The 20,638-nt window shown below is 47.1% G+C and overlaps 1 protein-coding gene across 1 annotated transcript in view; it reads right to left on the bottom strand.

The window, feature by feature from the left end:
- METTL3 (methyltransferase 3, N6-adenosine-methyltransferase complex catalytic subunit) overlaps positions 1-20,067 on the bottom strand; it is a 34,479-nt gene extending 14,412 nt beyond the window's left edge. The window contains exons 1-8 of the mRNA XM_064402224.1: positions 19,899-20,067; positions 18,364-18,635; positions 16,570-16,899; positions 12,802-12,977; positions 11,031-11,256; positions 5,794-5,981; positions 1,793-1,831; positions 1,565-1,673 (exon numbers count right to left, since the gene is read on the bottom strand). Of these exons, the coding sequence (XP_064258294.1) occupies positions 1,565-1,673; positions 1,793-1,831; positions 5,794-5,981; positions 11,031-11,256; positions 12,802-12,977; positions 16,570-16,899; positions 18,364-18,635; positions 19,899-20,001 (1,443 nt within the window). The 5' untranslated portion in view covers positions 20,002-20,067. The remainder of the gene's footprint in view (positions 1-1,564; positions 1,674-1,792; positions 1,832-5,793; positions 5,982-11,030; positions 11,257-12,801; positions 12,978-16,569; positions 16,900-18,363; positions 18,636-19,898) is intronic.
- Between the last annotated feature and the right edge of the window lie 571 nt (positions 20,068-20,638).

Raw genomic sequence — 20,638 nt, 5'->3', positions numbered from 1 at the left:
CCCATTTTTTTGCCATTTTTCCCCATTTTTTCCCCGTTTTTTCCCCATTTTTAGGACAATTTTTAGGATTATTTTTGGGGTAAATTCCGGTGGTTTTGGGTCCCAGGCAGTGCTCCTTGCCGTGCTTCAGCCACTGCCCCATTTTATCCCCATTTTAGCCCCATTTTATCCCCATTTTTGGTCATTTTTTCCCCATTTTTTCCCCATTTTTTCCCCATTTTTTTGCCATTTTTGCCTCATTTTTAGGACAATTTTTAGGACCATTTTTGGGGTAAATTCCGGTGTTTTTGGGTCCCAGGGAGTGCTCCTTGCCGTGCTTCAGCCACTGCCCCATTTTATCCCATTTTATCCCCATTTTATCCCCATTTTTGGTCATTTTTTCTCCATTTTTTCCCCATTTTTTTGCCATTTTTTCCCCATTTTTTCCCCATTTTTAGGATCATTTTTGGGGTGAATTTTGGGGTGAATTCCGGGGTTTTTGGGTCCCAGGCAGTGCTCCTTGCCGTGCTTCAGCCACTGCCCCATTTTAGCCCCATTTTCCCCCATTTTTTTGCCATTTTTCCCCATTTTTGCTCAGTTTTTTTCCCCATTTTTAGGACAATTTTTAGGATCAGTTTTTGGGGTAAATTCCGGTGGTTTTGGGGTTTTTTGGGTCCCAGGCAGTGCTCCTTGCCGTGCCTGAGCCACTGCCCCATTTTATCCCCATTTTATCCCATTTTTGGTCATTTTTCCCCCATTTTTCTCCATTTTTTCCCCATTTTTGCTCAGTTTTTTGCCCCATTTTTAGGACAATTTTTAGGATCAGTTTTTGGGGTAAATTCCGGTGGTTTTGGGGTTTTTGGGGTCCCAGGCAGTGCTCCTTGCCGAGCTTCAGCCACTGCCCCATTTTAGCCCCATTTTTGGTCATTTTTTCCCCATTTTTGCCCCATTTTTGCTCAGTTTTCTGCCCCGTTTTTAGGACAATTTTTCGGATCAGTTTTTGGGGTGAATTCCGGTGGTTTTGGGGTTTTTGGGTCCCAGGCAGTGCTCCTTGCCGTGCCTGAGCCACTGCCCCATTTTATCCCCATTTTATCCCCATTTTATCCCCATTTTTGGTCATTTTTTCTCCATTTTTTTGCCATTTTTTCCCCGTTTTTTCCCCATTTTTAGGACAATTTTTCGGATCAGTTTTTGGGGTGAATTCCGGTGGTTTTGGGGTTTTTTGGGGTCCCAGACAGTGCTCCTTGCCGTGCCTGAGCCACTGCCCCATTTTATCCCCATTTTATCCCCATTTTTTCTCCATTTTTTCCCCATTTTTCCCCCATTTTTGCTCAGTTTTTTTTCCCCATTTTTGCCCCATTTTTAGGATCATTTTTGGGGTGAATTTTGGGGTGAATTCCGGGGTTTTTGGGTCCCAGGCAGTGCTCCTTGCCGTGGTTGAGCCACTGCCCCATTTTATCCCCATTTTTGGTCATTTTTTCCCCATTTTTGGTCGTTTTTTCCCCGTTTTTTCTCCATTTTAGGCTCCATATTTAGGATCAGTTTTTGGGGTGAATTCCGGGGTTTTTGGGTTTTTTTGGGGTACCAGGCAGTGCTCCTTGCCGTGGTTGAGCCAGTGGCCCGTGCGGCCGGTGCGGATGATCCTCTGCAGCTGATTGGTTTTCACCCAGATGATCTCGTCCACGCGCTCGTACCTGCCGCGTTTTGGGGCAAAATCCGCACGTTTTGGGTTTTTTGGATTTTTTTGGGGTTTTTTGGGGTTTTTTTTGGGGTTTTTTTGGGGTTTTTTTGGGGGGAAATGGTAAAAACTCACCCCCAGAGGTTGAGGCATTCACGGCCCAGCTCCATGGCCCTGGAATGGGGGAAAATTGGGGGTTTTTGGGAAAAATTGGGGATTTTTGAGGAAATTTGAGGTTTTGGGGGAAATTGGGGTTTTTGGGGAAAATTGGGATTTTTTGGGGGGGGGGAAATTGGGATTTTAGGGGGGACAATTGAGATTTTGAGGGAAAAGTTGGGATTTTGGGGGAGAAAATTGGGATTTTTGGGGAAAAACATGGGATTTTTGGGGAAAAAATGGGATTTTTGAGAGGGAAAATTGGGGTTTTTGGGGAAAATTGGGATTTTAGAGGAAAATATTGGGATTTTAAGGGAATAAATTGGGGTTTTGGGGGAGGGAATTGGGTTTTTGGGGAAAATTTGGATTTTTTGGGAGGAAAATTGGGGTTTTAGAGGAAAAAATTGGGAATTAAAGGGGGGAAATTGGGGTTTTGGGGGAGAAATTGGGGTTTTGGGGCAAAAATTGGGATTTTAGGAGAAGAAAATTGGAATTTTTGCAGGAAATTGGGATTTTTTTGGGGGTGAAATTGGGATTTTCGGGGGAAATCGGGGTTTTTGGGGGAAATTTGGAGTTTTGGGGAAGAAAATTGGGGTTTTTGGGGAAAAACTATTTTTGAGGAGAAAATTGGGGTTTTGGGAGAGGAAATTGGGGTTTTGGGGGAGAAAATTGGGATTTTTGGGGAGAAAATTGGAGTTTTGGGGGAGGAAATTGGGGTTTTGGGGAAAAAATGTGATTTTTGAGAGGGAAAATTGGGGTTTTTTGAGGAAATTTGGGGTTTTTGGGGGGAAATTGGGGTTTTTGGGGAAAATTGGGATTTTTTTGGGGGGGGAAATTGGGATTTTAGGGGGACAATTGAGATTTTGGGTGAGAAAGTTGGGATTTTGGGGGAGAAAATTGGGATTTTTGGGGAAAAAATTGGGATTTTGGGGGAGAAAATTGGGATTTTGGGGGAGAAAATTGGGATTTTTGGGGAAAAAAATGGGATTTTTGAGAGGGAAAATTGGGGTTTTCGGGAAAAATTGGGGTTTTGGGGGATAAAATTGGGGTTTTGGGGGAAATTGGGAATTTTGGGAGGGAAAATTGAGATTTTGAGTGAGAAAGTTGGGATTTTGGGGAAGAAAATTGGGATTTTTGGGGAAAAAATTGGATTTTTGAGAGGGAAAATTGGGGGTTTGGGGGAAAAAATTGGGATTTTTGGGGGAGAAAATTGAGGTTTTTGGGGGAAATTGGGATTTTTTGGGAGGAAAATTGGGGTTTTAGAGGAAAAAATTGGGAATTAAAGGGGGGAAATTGGGATTTTGGGGGGGAAATTGGGGTTTTGGGGCAAAAATTGGGATTTTAGGAGGAGAAAATTGGAATTTTGGCGGAAATTGGGATTTTTTTGAGGGAGAAATTGGGGTTTTGGGGCAAAAATTGGGATTTCAGGAGGAGAAAATTGGAATTTTGGCGGAAATTGGGATTTTTTTGGGGGGTGAAATTGGGATTTTAGGGGGAAATCGGGGTTTTTGGGGGAAATTTGGAGTTTTGGGGAAGAAAATTGGGGTTTTTGGGGAAAAACTATTTTTGAGGAGAAAATTGGGGTTTTGGGAGAGGAAATTGGGGTTTTGGGGGAGAAAATTGGGATTTTTGGGGAAAAAATTGGATTTTTGAGAGGGAAATTGGAATTGTGGGTGAGAAAGTTGGGATTTTGGGGAAGAAAATTGGGATTTTTGAGGAGAAAATTGGAGTTTTGGGGGAGGAAATTGGAGTTTTGGGGAAAAAATTGGATTTTTGAGAGGAAAAATTGGGGGTTTGGGGGAGAAAATTGGGATTTTTGGGGGAAATTGGGGTTTTGGGGGGGAATTGGGATTTTAGGGGGAAAAAATTGGGATTTTAGGCGGAAAATTTGAGATTTTGGGTGAGAAAGTTCAGATTTTGAAGAGAAAATTGGGGTTTTGGGGGGAAAATTGGGGGTTTTGAGGAGAAAATTGGGATTTTCGGGGAAAAATTGGATTTTTGGGAGGGAAATTGGGGTTTTTGGGGAAAAATGGGATTTTGGAGATAAAATAAGGATTTTGGAGGGGACAAATTGGGATTTTAGGGGGGAAAATTGGGGTTTTTGGGGAAAATTGGGGGTTTGGGGGAGGAAATTGGCATTTTGGGGGGGAATTGGGATTTTGGGGGGAAAATTGGAATTTTAGAGGAAAAATTTGGGAACTTAGGGGGGGAAATTGGGATTTTGGGGGAAAAGTTGGGGTTTTCGGGAAGAAAATTGGGGTTTTGGGATTTTTTTGGGGAAATTGGGATTTTTTGGGGAAAATGGGGGGTTTGGGGGGGAAATTGGGATTTTGGGGGGAGAAATTGGAATTTTGGGGGGGAAGGGGTTTTGGAAAGGAGGAAAATCGGAGTTTTGGCGGGAAAATTGGGGTTTTGGGGGAACCTGAGATTTTTGGGGTGAATCTTTAGGAGTTTGGGGTCATGATGGATTTGGGATGAATCCCACCAGATTTAGAGCAAATCCTGGTGGTTTTTGGGGTGAATTTGGGGATTTTTGGGGCAAATCCTTGGGTTTTTGAGGTCACGATGGATTTGGGGGAAATTCTCAAGGATTTGGGGTGAATCCTTGGGGTTTTTTGGGGCGAATCCTCAGGTTTTTGAGATCACGATGGATTTGGGATAAACCCTCTCAGACTGAGAGCAAATCCCTGGGTTTTTTGGGGTGAATTTGGGGATTTTTTTTGGGCAAATCTTCAGGTTTTTGGGCTCATGATGGATTTGGGGTAAATTCTCAAGGATTTGGGGCAAATCCTGGTGGTTTTGGGGTGAATTTGGGGTTTTTTGGGGTGAACCTTCATGTTTTTTGGATCACGATGGATTTGGGGTCAATCTTCAGGGATTTTGGGGGTGAAAACTCGGTTTTTTGGGGTGAATTTGGGGAATTTTGGGGCGAATCCTTGGCTTTTTGGGGTTGTGATAGATTTGGGATAAATCCTCAAAGATTTGGGGTGAATCCTGGTGGTTTTGGGGGTGAATCCTGGGGTTTTTTGGGGTGAACCTCCAGGTTCTCGGGATCACTGTGGGTTTGAAGTGAATCCACGGGGATTTTGGGGTGAAAACTCAGTTTTTTGGGATCACCACGGAACTGCACTGACCCCTCCCAGACTGAGACCAAACCCCGAGGGTTTTTTGGGGTGAATTTGGGGAATTTTGGGGTGAATCCTGGGGATTTTGGGGTCATGATGGATTTGGGATGAATCCCATCAGATTTAGAGCAAATCCTGGTGGTTTTTGGGGTGAATTTGGGGATTTTTGGGGCGAATCCTCAGGTTTTTGAGATCACGATGGATTTGGGATAAATCCTCTCAGACTAAGAGCAAATCCTGGTGGTTTTTGGGGTGAATTTGGGGATTTTTTGGGCAAATCTTCAGGTTTTTGGGGTCATGATGGATTTGGGGTAAATTCTCAAGGATTTGGGGTGAATCCTGGTGGTTTTGGGGGTAAACCCTCGGGGTTTTTTGGGATGAATCCTCAGGTTTTTGGGATCAAAATGGATTTGGGATCAATCCCAGAGACTTTCAGGGATGAATTCAGAGATTTTGGGGTGAATTTTTGGGATTTTGGGGTCACCACAAATCTACACTGAACCCTCCCAGACTGAGACCAAACCCGGGGGTTTTTTGGGGTGAATTTGGGGACTTTTAGGGCAAATCTTCAGGTTTTTGGGGTCATGATGGATTTGGGGTAAATCCTCAGGGATTTGGGGCGAATCCCAGTGGTTTTGGGGGTGAATCCTGGGGCTTTTTGGGGTGAAATTCCAGGCTTTTGGGATCACAATGGATTTGGGGTCAATCCTCAGGGATTTTCAGCGATGAATTCAGGGATTTGGGACAAATTTTTGGGTTTTTGGGATCACCACGGAACTGCACTGACCCCTCCCAGACTGACACCAACCCGGGGTGTTTTTTGGGGCGAATCTTTGGGGTTTTGGGGCCGCGGACCTGCCGGTGACCCAGAGGAAGAGGAAGCCCTCGTCCTGCAGCACGGGGATGTTGAGGCGCCGCATCTCGTCGTCCGTCAGCGTGCCGTAGGGCAGCTCCATGTGGATGTCCCAGGGCGGGTCTGCCATCACCACGGCGAACTTGCCCAGGATGGACACGTCCAGGTAGCGGATGTCGCAGCAGATCCACTGCGAAAACGGGGAGAAAAAGTGGGAAAATGGGAAAAAAACGGCGAAAAACATCGAAAAAACGGCGAAAAACGGCAAAAAACGGGTGGAAAATGGGTCAGAAATTGGGTCAGAAATGCCTCAGGAACTTGTCCAGGATGGACACGTCCAGGTAGCGGATGTCGCAGCAGATCCACTGCGAAAACGGGGAGAAAAAGTGGGAAAATGGGAAAAAACGGCGAAAAAACGGCGAAAAACGGCAAAAAACGGCAAAAAACGGTGAAAAATGGGTACTAAATGGGTCAGAAATTGGGTCAGAAATGCCTCAGGAACTTGTCCAAGATGGACACGTCCAGGTAGCGGATGTCGCAGCAGATCCACTGCGAAAACGGGGAGAAAAAGTGGGAAAATGGGAAAAAACGGCGAAAAACATCGAAAAACGGCAAAAAACGGCAAAAAACGGCAAAAAAATGTCAGAAAATGGAGTCAAAACCAAGTCAGAAATGTCTCAGGAACTTGTCCAGGATGGACACGTCCAGGTAGCGGATGTCGCAGCAGATCCACTGCGAAAACGGGGAGAAAAAGTGAGAAAATGGGAAAAAACGGCTAAAAACATCGAAAAAACGGCGAAAAACGGCAAAAAACGGGTGGAAAATGGGTCAGAAATTGGGTCAGAAATGCCTCAGGAACTTGTCCAGGATGGACACGTCCAGGTAGCGGATGTCGCAGCAGATCCACTGCGAAAACGGGGAGAAAAAGTGGGAAAATGGGAAAAAACGGCGAAAAAACGGCGAAAAACGGCAAAAAACGGCAAAAAACGGTGAAAAAAGGGTGCAAAACGGAGTCAGAATCAAGTCAGAAATGTCTCAGGAACTTGCCCAGGATGGACACGTCCAGGTAGCGGATGTCGCAGCAGATCCACTGCGAAAACGGGGACAAAAAGTGAAAAAATGGGAAAAAACAGTGAAAAACGGCAAAAAACGGCAAAAAACGGGTGCAAAATGGGTCAGAAATTGGGTCAGAAATGCCTCAGGAACTTGTCCAGGATGGACACGTCCAGGTAGCGGATGTCGCAGCAGATCCACTGCGAAAACGGGGAGAAAAAGTGGGAAAATGGGAAAAAACGGTGAAAAAAGGTGAAAAACGGTGAAAAACGGCAAAAAAATGGCACAAAATGGAGTCAGAATCAAGTCAGAAATGTCTCAGGAACTTGCCCAGGATGGACACGGCCAGGTAGCGGATGTCGCAGCAGATCCACTGAAAAAATGGGGAAAAAACGGCCAAAAATGGGTAAATTAGAAAAAAAATAGCGAAAATTGACAAAAAACGGTGAAAAACGGGTACTAAATGGGTCAGAAATGGGGTCAGAAATGTCTCAGGAACTTGTCCAGGATGGACACGTCCAGGTAGCGGATGTCGCAGCAGATCCACTGCGAAAACGGGGAGAAAAAGTGGGAAAATGGGAAAAAACGGCGAAAAACATCGAAAAGCGGCGAAAAACGGCAAAAAACGGGTGGAAAATGGGTCAGAAATTGGGTCAGAAATGCCTCAGGAACTTGTCCAGGATGGACACGTCCAGGTAGCGGATGTCGCAGCAGATCCACTGTGAAAATGGGGAAAAAATGGCCAAAAATGGGTAAATTAGAAAAAAAATAGCGAAAATCGACAAAAACTGGTGAAAAAACGGCACAAAAAAGGCAGAAAACGGAGTCAGAAATGAGTCAGAAACACCTCAGAAACTTGCCCAGGATGGACACATCCAGGTAGCGGATGTCGCAGCAGATCCACTGCGAAAACGGGGAGAAAAAGTGGGAAAATGGGAAAAATAGCAAAAAAATAGCGAAAATCGACAAAAAACGGCGAAAAACGGGTGGAAAATGGGTCAGAAATTGGGTCAGAGATGCTTCAGGAACTTGCCCAGGATGGACACATCCAGGTAGCGGATGTCGCAGCAGATCCACTGCGAAAACGGGGAAAAAAAGTGAGAAAATGGGAAAAAACGGCAAAAAACGGCAAAAAAACAACGAAAAACGATGAAAAATGGCAAAAAATGGGGTCAGAATTGGGTCAGAAATGTCTCAGGAACTTGTCCAGGATGGACACGTCCAGGTAGCGGATGTCGCAGCAGATCCACTGCAAAAACGGGGAGAAAAAGTGGGAAAATGGGAAAAAACGGCTAAAAACATCGAAAAACGGCAAAAAACGGGTGGAAAATGGGTCAGAAATTGGGTCAGAAATGCCTCAGGAACTTGTCCAGGATGGACATATCCAGGTAGCGGATGTGGGAGCAGATCCACTGAAAAAATGGGGAGAAAACAGCCAAAAATGGGTAAAATAGCAAAAAAACAGCGAAAATCGACAAAAAACGGCAAAAAAATGTCAGAAAATGGAGTCAAAATCAAGTCAGAAATGTCTCAGGAACTTGTCCAGGATGGACACATCCAAGTAGCGGATGTCGCAGCAGATCCACTGCGAAAACGGGGAGAAAAAGTGGGAAAATGGGAAAAAACGGCTAAAAACATCGAAAAACAGCGAAAAACAGCAAAAAACGGGTGGAAAATGGGTCAGAAATTGGGTCAGAAATGCCTCAGGAACTTGTCCAGGATGGACACGTCCAGGTAGCGGATGTCGCAGCAGATCGACTGAGAAAACGGGGAGAAAAAGGGGAAAAATGGGAAAAAATGGCAAAAAACGGCGAAAAACGGTGAAAAACGGCGAAAAACGGCAAAAAAATGGCAGAAAATGGAGTTAAAATCAAGTCAGAAATGTCTCAGAAACTTAGCAAGGATGGACACGTCCAGGTAGTGGATGTCGCAACAGATCCACTGCGAAAACGGGGAGAAAAAGTGGGAAAACAGGAAAAAACGGCAAAAACGGTGAAAAACGGCGAAAAACGGCAAAAAACGGTGAAAAACGGGTGGAAAATGGGTCAGAAATTGGGTCAGAAATGCCTCAGGAACTTGTCCAGGATGGACACGTCCAGGTAGCGGATGTCGCAGCAGATCCACTGCGAAAACGGGGAGAAAAAGTGAAAAAATGGGAAAAAACGGCAAAAAACATCGAAAAACGGTGAAAAACGGTGAAAAGCGGCAAAAAAATTGCAAAAAACGGGGTCAGAATTGAGTCAGAAATGCCTCAGGAACTTGCCCAGGATGGACACGTCCAGGTAGCGGATGTCGCAGCAGATCCACTGCGAAAACGGGGAGAAAAAGTGGGAAAATGGGAAAAATAGCAAAAAAATAGCGAAAATCGACAAAAAACGGCGAAAAAATGGCACAAAATGGAGTCAGAATCAAGTCAGAAATGTCTCAGAAACTTAGCAAGGATGGACGCTTCCAGGTAGCGGATGTCGCAGCAGATCCACTGCAAAAACGGGGAGAAAAAGTGAGAAAATGGGAAAAAACGGCGAAAAACATCGAAAAACGGCAAAAAACTGCAAAAAACGGCAAAAAAATGGCACAAAATGGAGTCAGAATCAAGTCAGAAATGTCTCAGGAACTTGTCCAGGATGGACACATCCAGGCAGCAGATGTCGCAGCAGATCCACTGCGAAAACGGGGAGAAAAAGTGGGAAAACGGGAAAAAACGGCGAAAAACGGTGAAAAACTGCGAAAAACGGCAAAAAAACGGTGAAAAACGGGTACTAAATGGGTCAGAAATTGGGTCAGAAATGCCTCAGGAACTTGCCCAGGATGGACACGTCCAGGTAGTGGATGTCGCAGCAGATCCACTGCGAAAACGGGGAGAAAAAGTGAGAAAATGGGAAAAAACGGCTAAAAACATCGAAAAACGGCGAAAAACGGCAAAAAACGGGTGGAAAATGGGTCAGAAATTGGGTCAGAAATGCCTCAGGAGCTTGTCCAGGATGGACATGTCCAGGTAGCAGATGTGGGAGCAGATCCACTGAAAAAATGGGGAGAAAACAGCCAAAAATGGGTAAAATAGCAAAAAAAAAGCGAAAATCGACAAAAAACGGCAAAAAAATGGCACAAAATGGAGTCAGAATCAAGTCAGAAATGTCTCAGGAACTTGCCCAGGATGGACACGTCCAGGTAGCGGATGTCGCAGCAGATCCACTGCGAAAACGGGGAGAAAACGGCCAAAAATGGGTAAATTAGAAAAAAAATAGCGAAAATCGACAAAAAACGGTGGAAAACGGGAGAAATTGGGTCAGAAACGGTGTCAGAATCAAGTCAGAAATGCCTCAGGAACTTGCCCAGGATGGACACGTCCAGGTAGCGGATGTCGCAGCAGATCCACTGCGAAAACGGGGAGAAAAAGTGGGAAAACAGGAAAAAACGGCAAAAACGGTGAAAAACGGTGAAAAACGGCAAAAAATGGCAAAAAACGGGGTCAGAATCGAGTCAGAAACTCCTCAGAAACTTGTCTACAATGGACACACACATGTAAAGGATGTCGCAGCAGATCCACTGTGAAAACGGGGAGAAAAAGTGGGAAAATGGGAAAAAACGGCAAAAAACGGCGAAAAACTAAAATAATTAATTGCCATGTACCTGCGGGGGGAAGAGGTGGTCGGCGCCCACCAACACTCCCAAAAACCAATTAAAACAATTAAAATAATTCCCAATAAAATAATTAAAATAATTCCCAATTTACCTGAGGCGATCGGCGCCCACCAACACCCCCAAAAATCCAATTAAAATCATTAAAATAATTAAAATCATTAAAACAATTAAAATAATTCCCAACTTACCTGAGGCGATTGGCGCCCACCAACACCCCCAAAAATCCAATTAAAATCATTAAAATAATTAAAATAATTAAAATAATTCCCAATTTACCTGAGGCGATCGGCGCCCAACACCCCCAAAAATTAATTTAAATAATTCAAATAATTAAAAATAATTAAAACAATTCCTAATGTACCTGTGGCAGGAAGACGCGATCGGCGCCCACCAAAGAGAAACACAAACACCCCAAAAAATCATTAAAATAATTAAATTAATTAAAACAATTCCCAATTCACCTGTGGCGAGGAGAGCCAACACCCCCAAAAACCAATTAAAATCATTAAAAAAATTAAAAACAATTAAAATAATTGCCAGGTACCTGCGGGGGGAAGAGGCGGTCGGCGCCAGCGTCGGGGCGGCGCGCGGGCGGGGCCGGGGGCGGGGAGCGGGGGCGGGGCCGCGGCGGGGCGGGGCTGCCGCGCGGGGGCGTGGCCGCGCAGGCGTCGATCTCGTAGTGCACGTACTTGCACGTGTCCATGTGGAAGCACGTGTTGAGGAAGGAGCAGTCGCCCAGAGACTCGTCCGTGTGCTTGTTGATGATGCGGCTGCAGCGGGGAGAAAAATTAAAATGTAATGTGATATGATATGGTATGATATAATATAACATAATATACAATCTAATGTAATTATAATATAATTTAATATAACATAACATAATACAATATAATATAATAAAATGTAATATAATATAATATAATATAATATAATATAATACAACATATTTATAATATAATGTAATATAATGTAACATAATATTGTATAATATTAGTATGATATAATATAATATAATATAATATAATATAATATAATATAATATAATATAATATAATATAATATAATATAATATAATATAATAATAATATAATATAAGTATGGTATAATATAAGTATGATATGATATAATATTAGTATGATACAATAAAATAATAAGATATAATGTAATATGATATAACATAATAAATATAATATAATATATAATATAATATGATATGATATGATATAATATGATATAACATGATATACTGAAATATACTATAACAAAATATAACATAATATAATGTAATATAATATAATATAGTATAATATAATATAATATAATATAATATAATATAATATAATATAATACAGTATAATATAATACAGTATAATATAATATAATATAATGAAATATTAGTATGATATAATATAATATTAGTATGCTATAATAAAATATAATATGATATGATATGATATAATGTAATGTAATATGATATAATATAACATAATTATGATATAGTGAAATATACTATAATAAAATATAACATAATATAATGTAATATAGTATAGTATAATGTAATATAGTATAATATAATATAATGTAATATAGTATAATATAATATAATGTAATTAATTTAATATAATATAATGTAATACAGTATAATATAATATAATGTAATATAGTATAATATAATATGATGTAATATAGTATAATAAGCAGCATCATAATATATATTATATTACACTATATTATATTATGATATATGATACTATATTACATTGCAATATATTACACCATATCATATTATACACAACATTATATTGTATTATATATTATGTGTAACAACTTATGTATCATTATTGCATTCATCATATTCTATCAATTATGTTACATTATATTATGCCGATTATAATTATATAACATAACATAATATAACATAACATGACATAACATAATATAATATAATATAATATAATGTAAATAAATGTAACGTAATGCAATGTAATATAATATAATATAATATAATATAATACAATATGATATAATGTAATATAATAAAATACAATATAGTAGAATATAATACAACATCATATCATATATATTATATTAAGTTATACTGTATTATGATATATTATATTATAACACATTACAAGATATTACACTATATATTATACATAACATAATAAATAGATATAAAACAAAAATTAAGATTTAAAAAAATTTTAAATTTCACAAATAAAAGTTTAAAAAAAATGAATAAAAACACTAATAATAATGATTTTTTTAAAACCCAAATAAAACCCCCAAAACGTGAGTAATTCCCCCGCACTGACCGGAAGTGGAGCCTGCGGCAGGGCCGCTCGGCGCCCGAGGCCTTGACGCACTCCTCCTTGGTGCCGTGGTCGCAGAACTCCTGCACCTGGGCGCGGCCGCGCGAGCGGAACTTCTCCACGATGGACTGCTCCTTGGCCGTGGTGGTGTTCAGCAGCTCCAGGATCTCCTGGCTCACCTGGGCACAGGTACGGGCCACGCCCACCCCGGTAAACCACACCCACCCTGTTAAACCACACCCACAAGCTCTAGGCCCCGCCCACGATGGACTGCTCCTTGGCCGTGGTGGTGTTCAGCAGCTCCAGGATCTCCTGGCTCACCTGGGCACAGGTACGGGCCACGCCCACCCCGGTAAACCACGCCCACCCCGTTAAACCACTCCCACCGCAGGTAAAACCCCACCCACAAGCTCTAGGCTCCGCCCACCATGTCTAGACTCCACCCACCACATGTAAAACCCCACCCATAAGCTCTAGACTCCACCCAGCACTTCTAGACTCCACCCACCTCATTAAGCCACGCCCAGTGCCATGAGGCTCCGCCCACCACAGGTAAAACCCCACCCACAAGCTCTAGACTCTGCCCACCATGCCTAGACTCCACCTACCTCCCATAAACCCCACCCACCACCTCTAGACTCCACCCACTATCTCTAGACTCCACCTACCTCATTAAACCACACCCAGCACTGTGAGACTCCACCCACCACACTTAAAACCCCGCCCACAAGCTCTAGACTCCACCTACTTCCCTTAAACCCCACCCACCATCTCTACACTCCACCCACCTCATTAAACCACGCCCAGGGCTGTGAAGCTCCGCCCACCACACTTAAAACCCCACACACAAGCTCTAGACTCCGCCCACTGCATGTAAAATCACACCCACAAGCTCTAGACTCCACCCACCATCTCTAGACTCCGCCCACCATCTCTAGACTCCACCCACCTGATTAAACCATGCCCAGCGCAGTTAGGCTCCGCCCACCACAGGTAAACCCCCACCCACAAGCTCTAGACTCCACCCACCACTTCTAGACTCCACCCACCTCATTAAACCACGCCCAGTATTGTGAGGCTCCACCCACCGCACTTAAAATCCCGCCCGCAAGCTCTAGACTCCGCCCACCATCTCTAGACTCCACCTACCTCATTAAACCACGCCCAGCATCACAAGGCTCCGCCCACCACACTTAAAATCCTGCCCGCAAGCTCTAGACTCCGCCCACTGCACTTAAAATCCCACCCACCATCTCTAGACTCCACCCACCATCTCCAGACTCCACCCACCATCTCTAGACTCCACCCACCACTTCTAGACTCCACCCACCTCATTAAACCACGCCCAGCGCAGTTAGGTTCCGCCTGCCGCAGGTAAAACCCCACCCACAAGCTCTAGACTCCACCCACATGCTCCAGACTCCGCCCACCATTTCTAGACTCCACCCACCTCACTAAACCACACCCAGCACTGTGAGGCTCCACCCACCACACTTAAAATCCCACCCACAAGCTCTAGGCTCCACCCACCACACTTAAAACCCCACCCACCATCTCTAGACTCCACCTACCTCATAAAACTACGCCCAGTGCTGCCAAGCTCCGCCCACCACACTTAAAACCCCACCTGCAAGCTCTAGACTCCGCCCACTGCAGGTAAAATCCCACCCACAAGCTCTAGACTCCGCCCACCATCTCTAGACTCCACCCACCTCATTAAACCACACCCAGTGCAGTTAGGCTCCACCCACCGCAGGTAAAACCCCACCCACAAGCTCTAGACTCCACCCACATGCTCCAGACTCCACCTACCTCCCTTAAACCCCACCCACCATCTCTAAACTCCACCCACCTCATTAAACCACGCCCAGTGCCATGAGGCTCCGCCCACTGCAAGAAAAATCCCACCCACAAGCTCTAGACTCCACCCACCACTTCTAGACTCCACCCACATTGTTAAACCACGCCCAGCATAGCGAGGCCCCACCCACCACACTTAAAATCCCACCCACAAGCTCTAGGCTCCGCCCACCATCTCTAGACTCCACCCACCTCATTAAACCACGCCCAGCATCATGAGGCACCACCCACCACAGGTAAAATCCCACCCACAAGCTCTAGACTCCGCCCACTGCACTTAAAATCCCACCCACCATCTCTAGACTCCACCCACCATCTCCAGACTCCACCCACCATCTCTAGACTCCACCCACCTCATTAAACCACGCCCAGCACAGTTAGGCTCCGCCCACCGCAGGTAAAATCCCACCCACAAGCTCTAGACTCCACCCACCATCTCCAGACTCCACCTACCTCATTAAACCACACCCAGCACTGTGAGGCTCCACCCACCACACATAAAATCCCGCCCACAAGCTCTAGGCTCCACCCACAATCTCTAGACTCCACCCACCTCATTAAACCACACCAAATGTTGTGAGGCTCCACCCACCGCAGGTAAAATCCCACCCACCACTTCTAGACTCCACCCACCATTGTTAAGCCACACCCATTGACACTAGGCTCCACCCACCACACTTAAAATCCCACCCACAACCTCTGGGCTCCATCCACATTTTGTAACGCCGCCATTTTGAAATGCCGCCATTTTGAAATCCGGCCATTTTGAAACGCCTCCATCTTGAAAACCCGCCATCTTGAAACCCCGCCATTTTGAAAACCCGCCATTTTGAAAATCTGCCATCTTGAAATGCCGCCATCTTGAAATGCCACCATTTTGAAACCCCGCCATTTTGAAGCCCCGCCATTTTGAAACCTCACTATCTTGAAACCCTGCATTTTGAAACCCGGCCATTTTGAAACTCCGCCATCTTGAAAACCCGCCATCTTGAAAACCCGCCATTTTGAAACCCCGCCATTTTGAAATCCCGCCATCGTGAAATGCCACCATTTTGAATCACCAGCATTTTGAAACCCCACCATCTTGAAATCCCGTTACCCTGAAATGCTGATATATCAAAGTGCCATTTTGAAACGCCGCCATTTTGAAATACCGCCATTTTGAAACTCCGCCATTTTGAAATCCCCCCATCTTGAAAGGCCGCCGTTTTTAAACACCATTTTGAAACACTGCCATTTTGAAACCCTGCCATCTTGAAATGCCGCCATCTTGAAATGCCACCATTTTGAAGCCCTGCCACTTTGAAACACTGCCATTTTCAAACCCTGCCATTTTGAAACCCAGCCACTTTGAAACACCGCCATCTTGAAACCCCACCGTCTTGAAACGCCGCCATTTTGAAACCCCGCCATCTTGAAAACCCACCATTTTGAAATGCCGCCATCTTGAAATGCCACCATTTTGAAACCCCGCTATTTCGAGTCTCCACCATTTTGGAACACCACCATTTTGAAACTCCACCATCTTGAAACCCCATTATCCTGAAATGCTAACATATTAAAGTGCTATTTTGAAACCCCGCCATTTTGAAACCCTGCCATCTTGAAATGCTGCCATTTTCAAACGCCACCATTTTGAAAACCCACCATTTTGAAACCCTACCATCTTGAAATGCCACCATTTTGAAACACTGCCATCTTGAAACACCGCCATTTTTAAACGCTACCATTTTGAAACCCCACCATTTTGGAACGCCACCATTTTGAAACCCCACCATTTTGGAACGCCACCATTTTGAAACCCCGCCATTTTGAAACCCCGCCATTTTGGAACACCACCATTTTGAAACCCCGCCATTTTGAATCCCCGCCCCCTCCCGAGCCCCGCCCACCCCCAAGCCCCGCCCTCACCTTCTTACTCTGCTGCTCCTTGGTGGACTGCTGGCTCAGCAAGCTCTCGATCTCCAGGTCCACGTCCGACGCCGCCGCCCGCCGACACCTCTTGGCCTCCTTCCCCTCCCCGGCCCCGCCCCCTGCCCCGCCCCCGGGCTCCGCCCCCCGGCGCCGCCCCGCCGCCGCGGCGGCCGCGCCGGCGGCCATGGCGGCCAGCTTGGAGTGGTCGGCGGAGGTGACGAGGGCGGGGCCGTCGTGGAGCAGCCCCCGGCGCACCTCGATCAGCTCCTGCGCCGCGAACTTGTGCAGGAGGCTCTCCACCGCCCGCAGCGTCACCTGGGCGTCGCCCTGCCGCAGGGGAGGGGGCACGGGTGAGCCTGGGGCGCACCTGGGGGGTACCTGGGGGACACCTGGGGGCACCTGGGGACACCTGAGGGCAGCTGGATACCCCTGGGGGGGGACCTGGGGACACTTGGATACACCTGGGGGGTACCTGGGGGACACCTGGATACACCTGGGGACACCTGGATACACCTGAGGGGCACCTGGGGGCACCTGGGGGACACCTAGGAACACCTGGGGGGCACCTGGGAACACCTGGGGACACCTGGGGGACACCTGGATACACCTGGGGACACCTGGGGGGCACCTGGGGGACACCTGGCTACACCTGGGGGGCACCTGGGGACACATGGGTACACCTGGATACACCTGGGTGGTACCTGGGGACACATGGGGGCATCTAGACATCCCCAGGTGTGTTCCCCCATGCCCAGGTGTGTCCCACCCGTCCCCAGGTGTGTCCCCAGGTGTGTCCCACCCATCCCAGGTGTGTCCTCCGGTGTGTCCCCCCTTATCCAGGTGTGTCCTGTCCCCCCAGGTGTGTCCCCAGGTGTGTCCCCAGGTGTGTCCCCAGGTGTGTCCCCCCTTATCCAGGTGTGTCCCCACCCTCCAGGTGTCCCCCCAGGTGTGTCCCCAGGTGTATCCCCCATTACCCAGGTGTGCCCAGGTGTGCCCAGGTGTGTCCCCCATTACCCAGGTGTGTCCCCCATTACCCAGGTGTGCCCAGGTGTGCCCAGGTGTGTCCCCCCTTATCCAGGTGTGTCCTGTCCCCCCAGGTGTGTCCCCAGGTGTGCCCAGGTGTGTCCCCCCTTATCCAGGTGTGTCCTGTCCCCCCAGGTGTGTCCCCAGGTGTGTCCCCAGGTGTGTCCCCAGGTGTGTCCCCCCTTATCCAGGTGTGTCCCCACCCTCCAGGTGTCCCCCCAGGTGTGTCCCCAGGTGTATCCCCCATTACCCAGGTGTGTCCCCAGGTGTGTCCCCACCCCCCAGGTGTCCCCCCAGGTGTGTCCCCCATTACCCAGGTGTGCCCAGGTGTGTCCCCAGGTGTATCCCCCCAATCCCAGGTGTGCCCAGGTGTGCCCAGGTGTGTCCCCAGGTGTATCCCCCCAATCCCAGGTGTGCCCAGGTGTGCCCAGGTGTGTCCCCCATTACCCAGATGTGCCCAGGTGTGTCCCCAGGTGTGTCCCCCAATCCCAGGTGTGTCCTGTCCCCCCAGGTGTCCCCCCAGGTGTGTCCTGTCCCCCCAGGTGTGTCCCCCATTACCCAGGTGTGCCCAGGTGTGTCCCCAGGTGTGTCCCCACCCCCCAGGTGTCCCCCCAGGTGTGTCCTGTCCCCCCAGGTGTGTCCCCCATTACCCAGGTGTATCCCCACCCCCCAGGTGTCCCCCCAGGTGTCTCCCCAGGTGTGTCCCACGTGTGTCCCCACCCCCCAGGTGTCCCCCCAGGTGTCTCCCCAGGTGTGTCCCCCCCTCACCGCGGCGATGCTCTCGCGGATGGCGGCGGCGTCGGCGGGCAGGGGCGTGGCCAGGTCGGACAGGTGCAGCAGCAGCCGCCGCTCCAGCGCCGGGTCCGGCTCCGGGGGCTCCCCCGGGACCCCCTCGGCGCCCCCGGGCGGGGACGGGGCGGGGCCGGGGGCGGGGCACAGCGAGGACACGCCCCCCTGGGCGGGGCCGGGCTGGGCAGGGCCCGGGGGGGCGGGGCTGGAGGTGCGGGGGGGCGTGGTCAGGGCGAGGTCATGGCGGGGGTCTGTGGGGGGAGGGGCTAATTAATAACTAGGTCCTAATTGATCTGCATTCCTAACTAATTATTAATTAGTTGTGTCTTAATTAGCCCTTATTCTTAATTATCCCCCAGTTCTTAATTAACTCCCATTATTAATTACCCCCCATTGTGAGTTAATTATCCTTAATTAGAGCCCCACTCTTCATTAAATCCCTATTAAACCCCTATTACTAATTAGTCCCTATTATTAATTTACCTCTATCATCAATTAGCCCCTACTATTAATTAATCCCTATTCAAATCTGTATAATTAATTAACTCATATTATTAATTAATTCCTGTTACTAACTAACCCCTATTATTAATTAGTACCTATTACTAATTGACCCCTATTATTAATTAGTTCCTATTACTAATTAACTATACTGTTAATTAACCACTGTTATTAATTAATCCCTATTAATTAACCCCGTTACTAATTAACCCACAATATTAATCCCTATTGTTAATTAACCGCTATTATTTATTAATCCCTATCATTAATTAATCCCTATTACAATCCCTATTACTAATCAATCGCTATGATTAATTCACCTCTATTAATTAACCCCTATTAACCCCTAATTACCCCTTCCCCCCCTCATTAACCCTTTAATCACCCCTTCTCCCCCATTAACCCAATTCCCCCCACATTAACCCTTTAATTACCCCCTCCCCCCCACATTAACCCCTTAATTACCCCCACATTAACCCCCTAATTACCCCTTCCCCCTTCATTAACCCTTTAACTACCACCTCCCCCCTCATTAACCCTTTAATTACCCACTCCCCCTCATTAACACCTTAATTACCCCTTCCCCCCTACATTAACCCTTTAATTACCCCTTCTCCCCCCTCATTAACCCAATTAGCCCCTCTTTAACCCCCTAATTACCCCTTCCCCCCTCTTTAACCCCCTAATTACCCCTTCCCCCCTCATTAACCCTCTAATTACCCTTTCCCCCTCATTAACACTTTAACTACCACCTCCCCCCACATTAACCCTTTAATTACCCCCTTCCCCCCTCATTAACCCAATTACCCCCTCATTAACCCTTTAATTACCCCTTCCCCCCTCATTAACCCCCTAATTACCCTTTCCCCCCCACATTAACCCCCTAATTACCCTTTCCCCCCAACATTAACCCCCTAATTACCCTTTCCCCCCCTCATTAACACTTTAATTACCCTTTCCCCCCCACATTAACCCTTTAACTCCCGCCGTCCCCTCACGGCCCGGGCCCTCACCGGCGGCGCCCAGCGGGTCCTGCTTGCGCCGCCGCTGCAGCCGCTCCCGCAGCGAGTCCAGCTGCTTCTTGTGCGCCTGGATCGAGCTCCAGGTGTCCGACATGGCCCCCGCTCGCGATCCTGTCGCGACAGAGAGCGGCCGCGGCCCTCCCGCTCCCGCTCCCGCCTCACGGAGCACAAAGCGGAAGCTGCCACAAGAGCCGCGAGGCCGCCGCCGCCATTTTGAGTGTGGGCAAACCCGTTCTTTTCAACGGGGAGCGTCGCCATTTTGAGCGCGGGCAGCCGGCGGTATTTCCGGGGTGGGCGCCGCCATTTTGAGTTTGGGCATCGTCCTTTATTTCGTATTACACCGGCGCCATTTTGAGTACTGGCACCCTGTTATTTCCATGGTAACCGCCGCCATTTTGAGTTATGGCGCTCCCGTTAATATCAATCGGCGCCGCCGCCATTTTGTGTACTGGCACCCCGTCGTTCCCATGGGAACCGCCGCCATTTTGAGAGCTGGCAAAACCCCCCCCTCCCTCACAAACACCGGCGCACAATTCCCGCAAAAAAACCGCGGAATTCCCGCAATTTCCATGGCAACCGGCGGCTTTAACACCGCGGAATCCCCCACCCCGTGCCGTTTCCGCGGCCGTTTTACTCCGGAGCCGACCCGCGGCGTTTTGAACCCCGGTGAGGGCGCTGAGGCGAGCGCCGCCATTTTGAAGCCGGGCATTTCCCCCGCCTTCCGTTGCCGC

The sequence above is a fragment of the Passer domesticus genome, chromosome 36, assembly GCF_036417665.1.
Source record: "Passer domesticus isolate bPasDom1 chromosome 36, bPasDom1.hap1, whole genome shotgun sequence".
NCBI lineage: Eukaryota > Metazoa > Chordata > Aves > Passeriformes > Passeridae > Passer > Passer domesticus.
The sequence above is the reverse complement of the archived record's forward strand: the minus strand, read 5'-3'. Positions and strand labels throughout refer to the sequence as shown.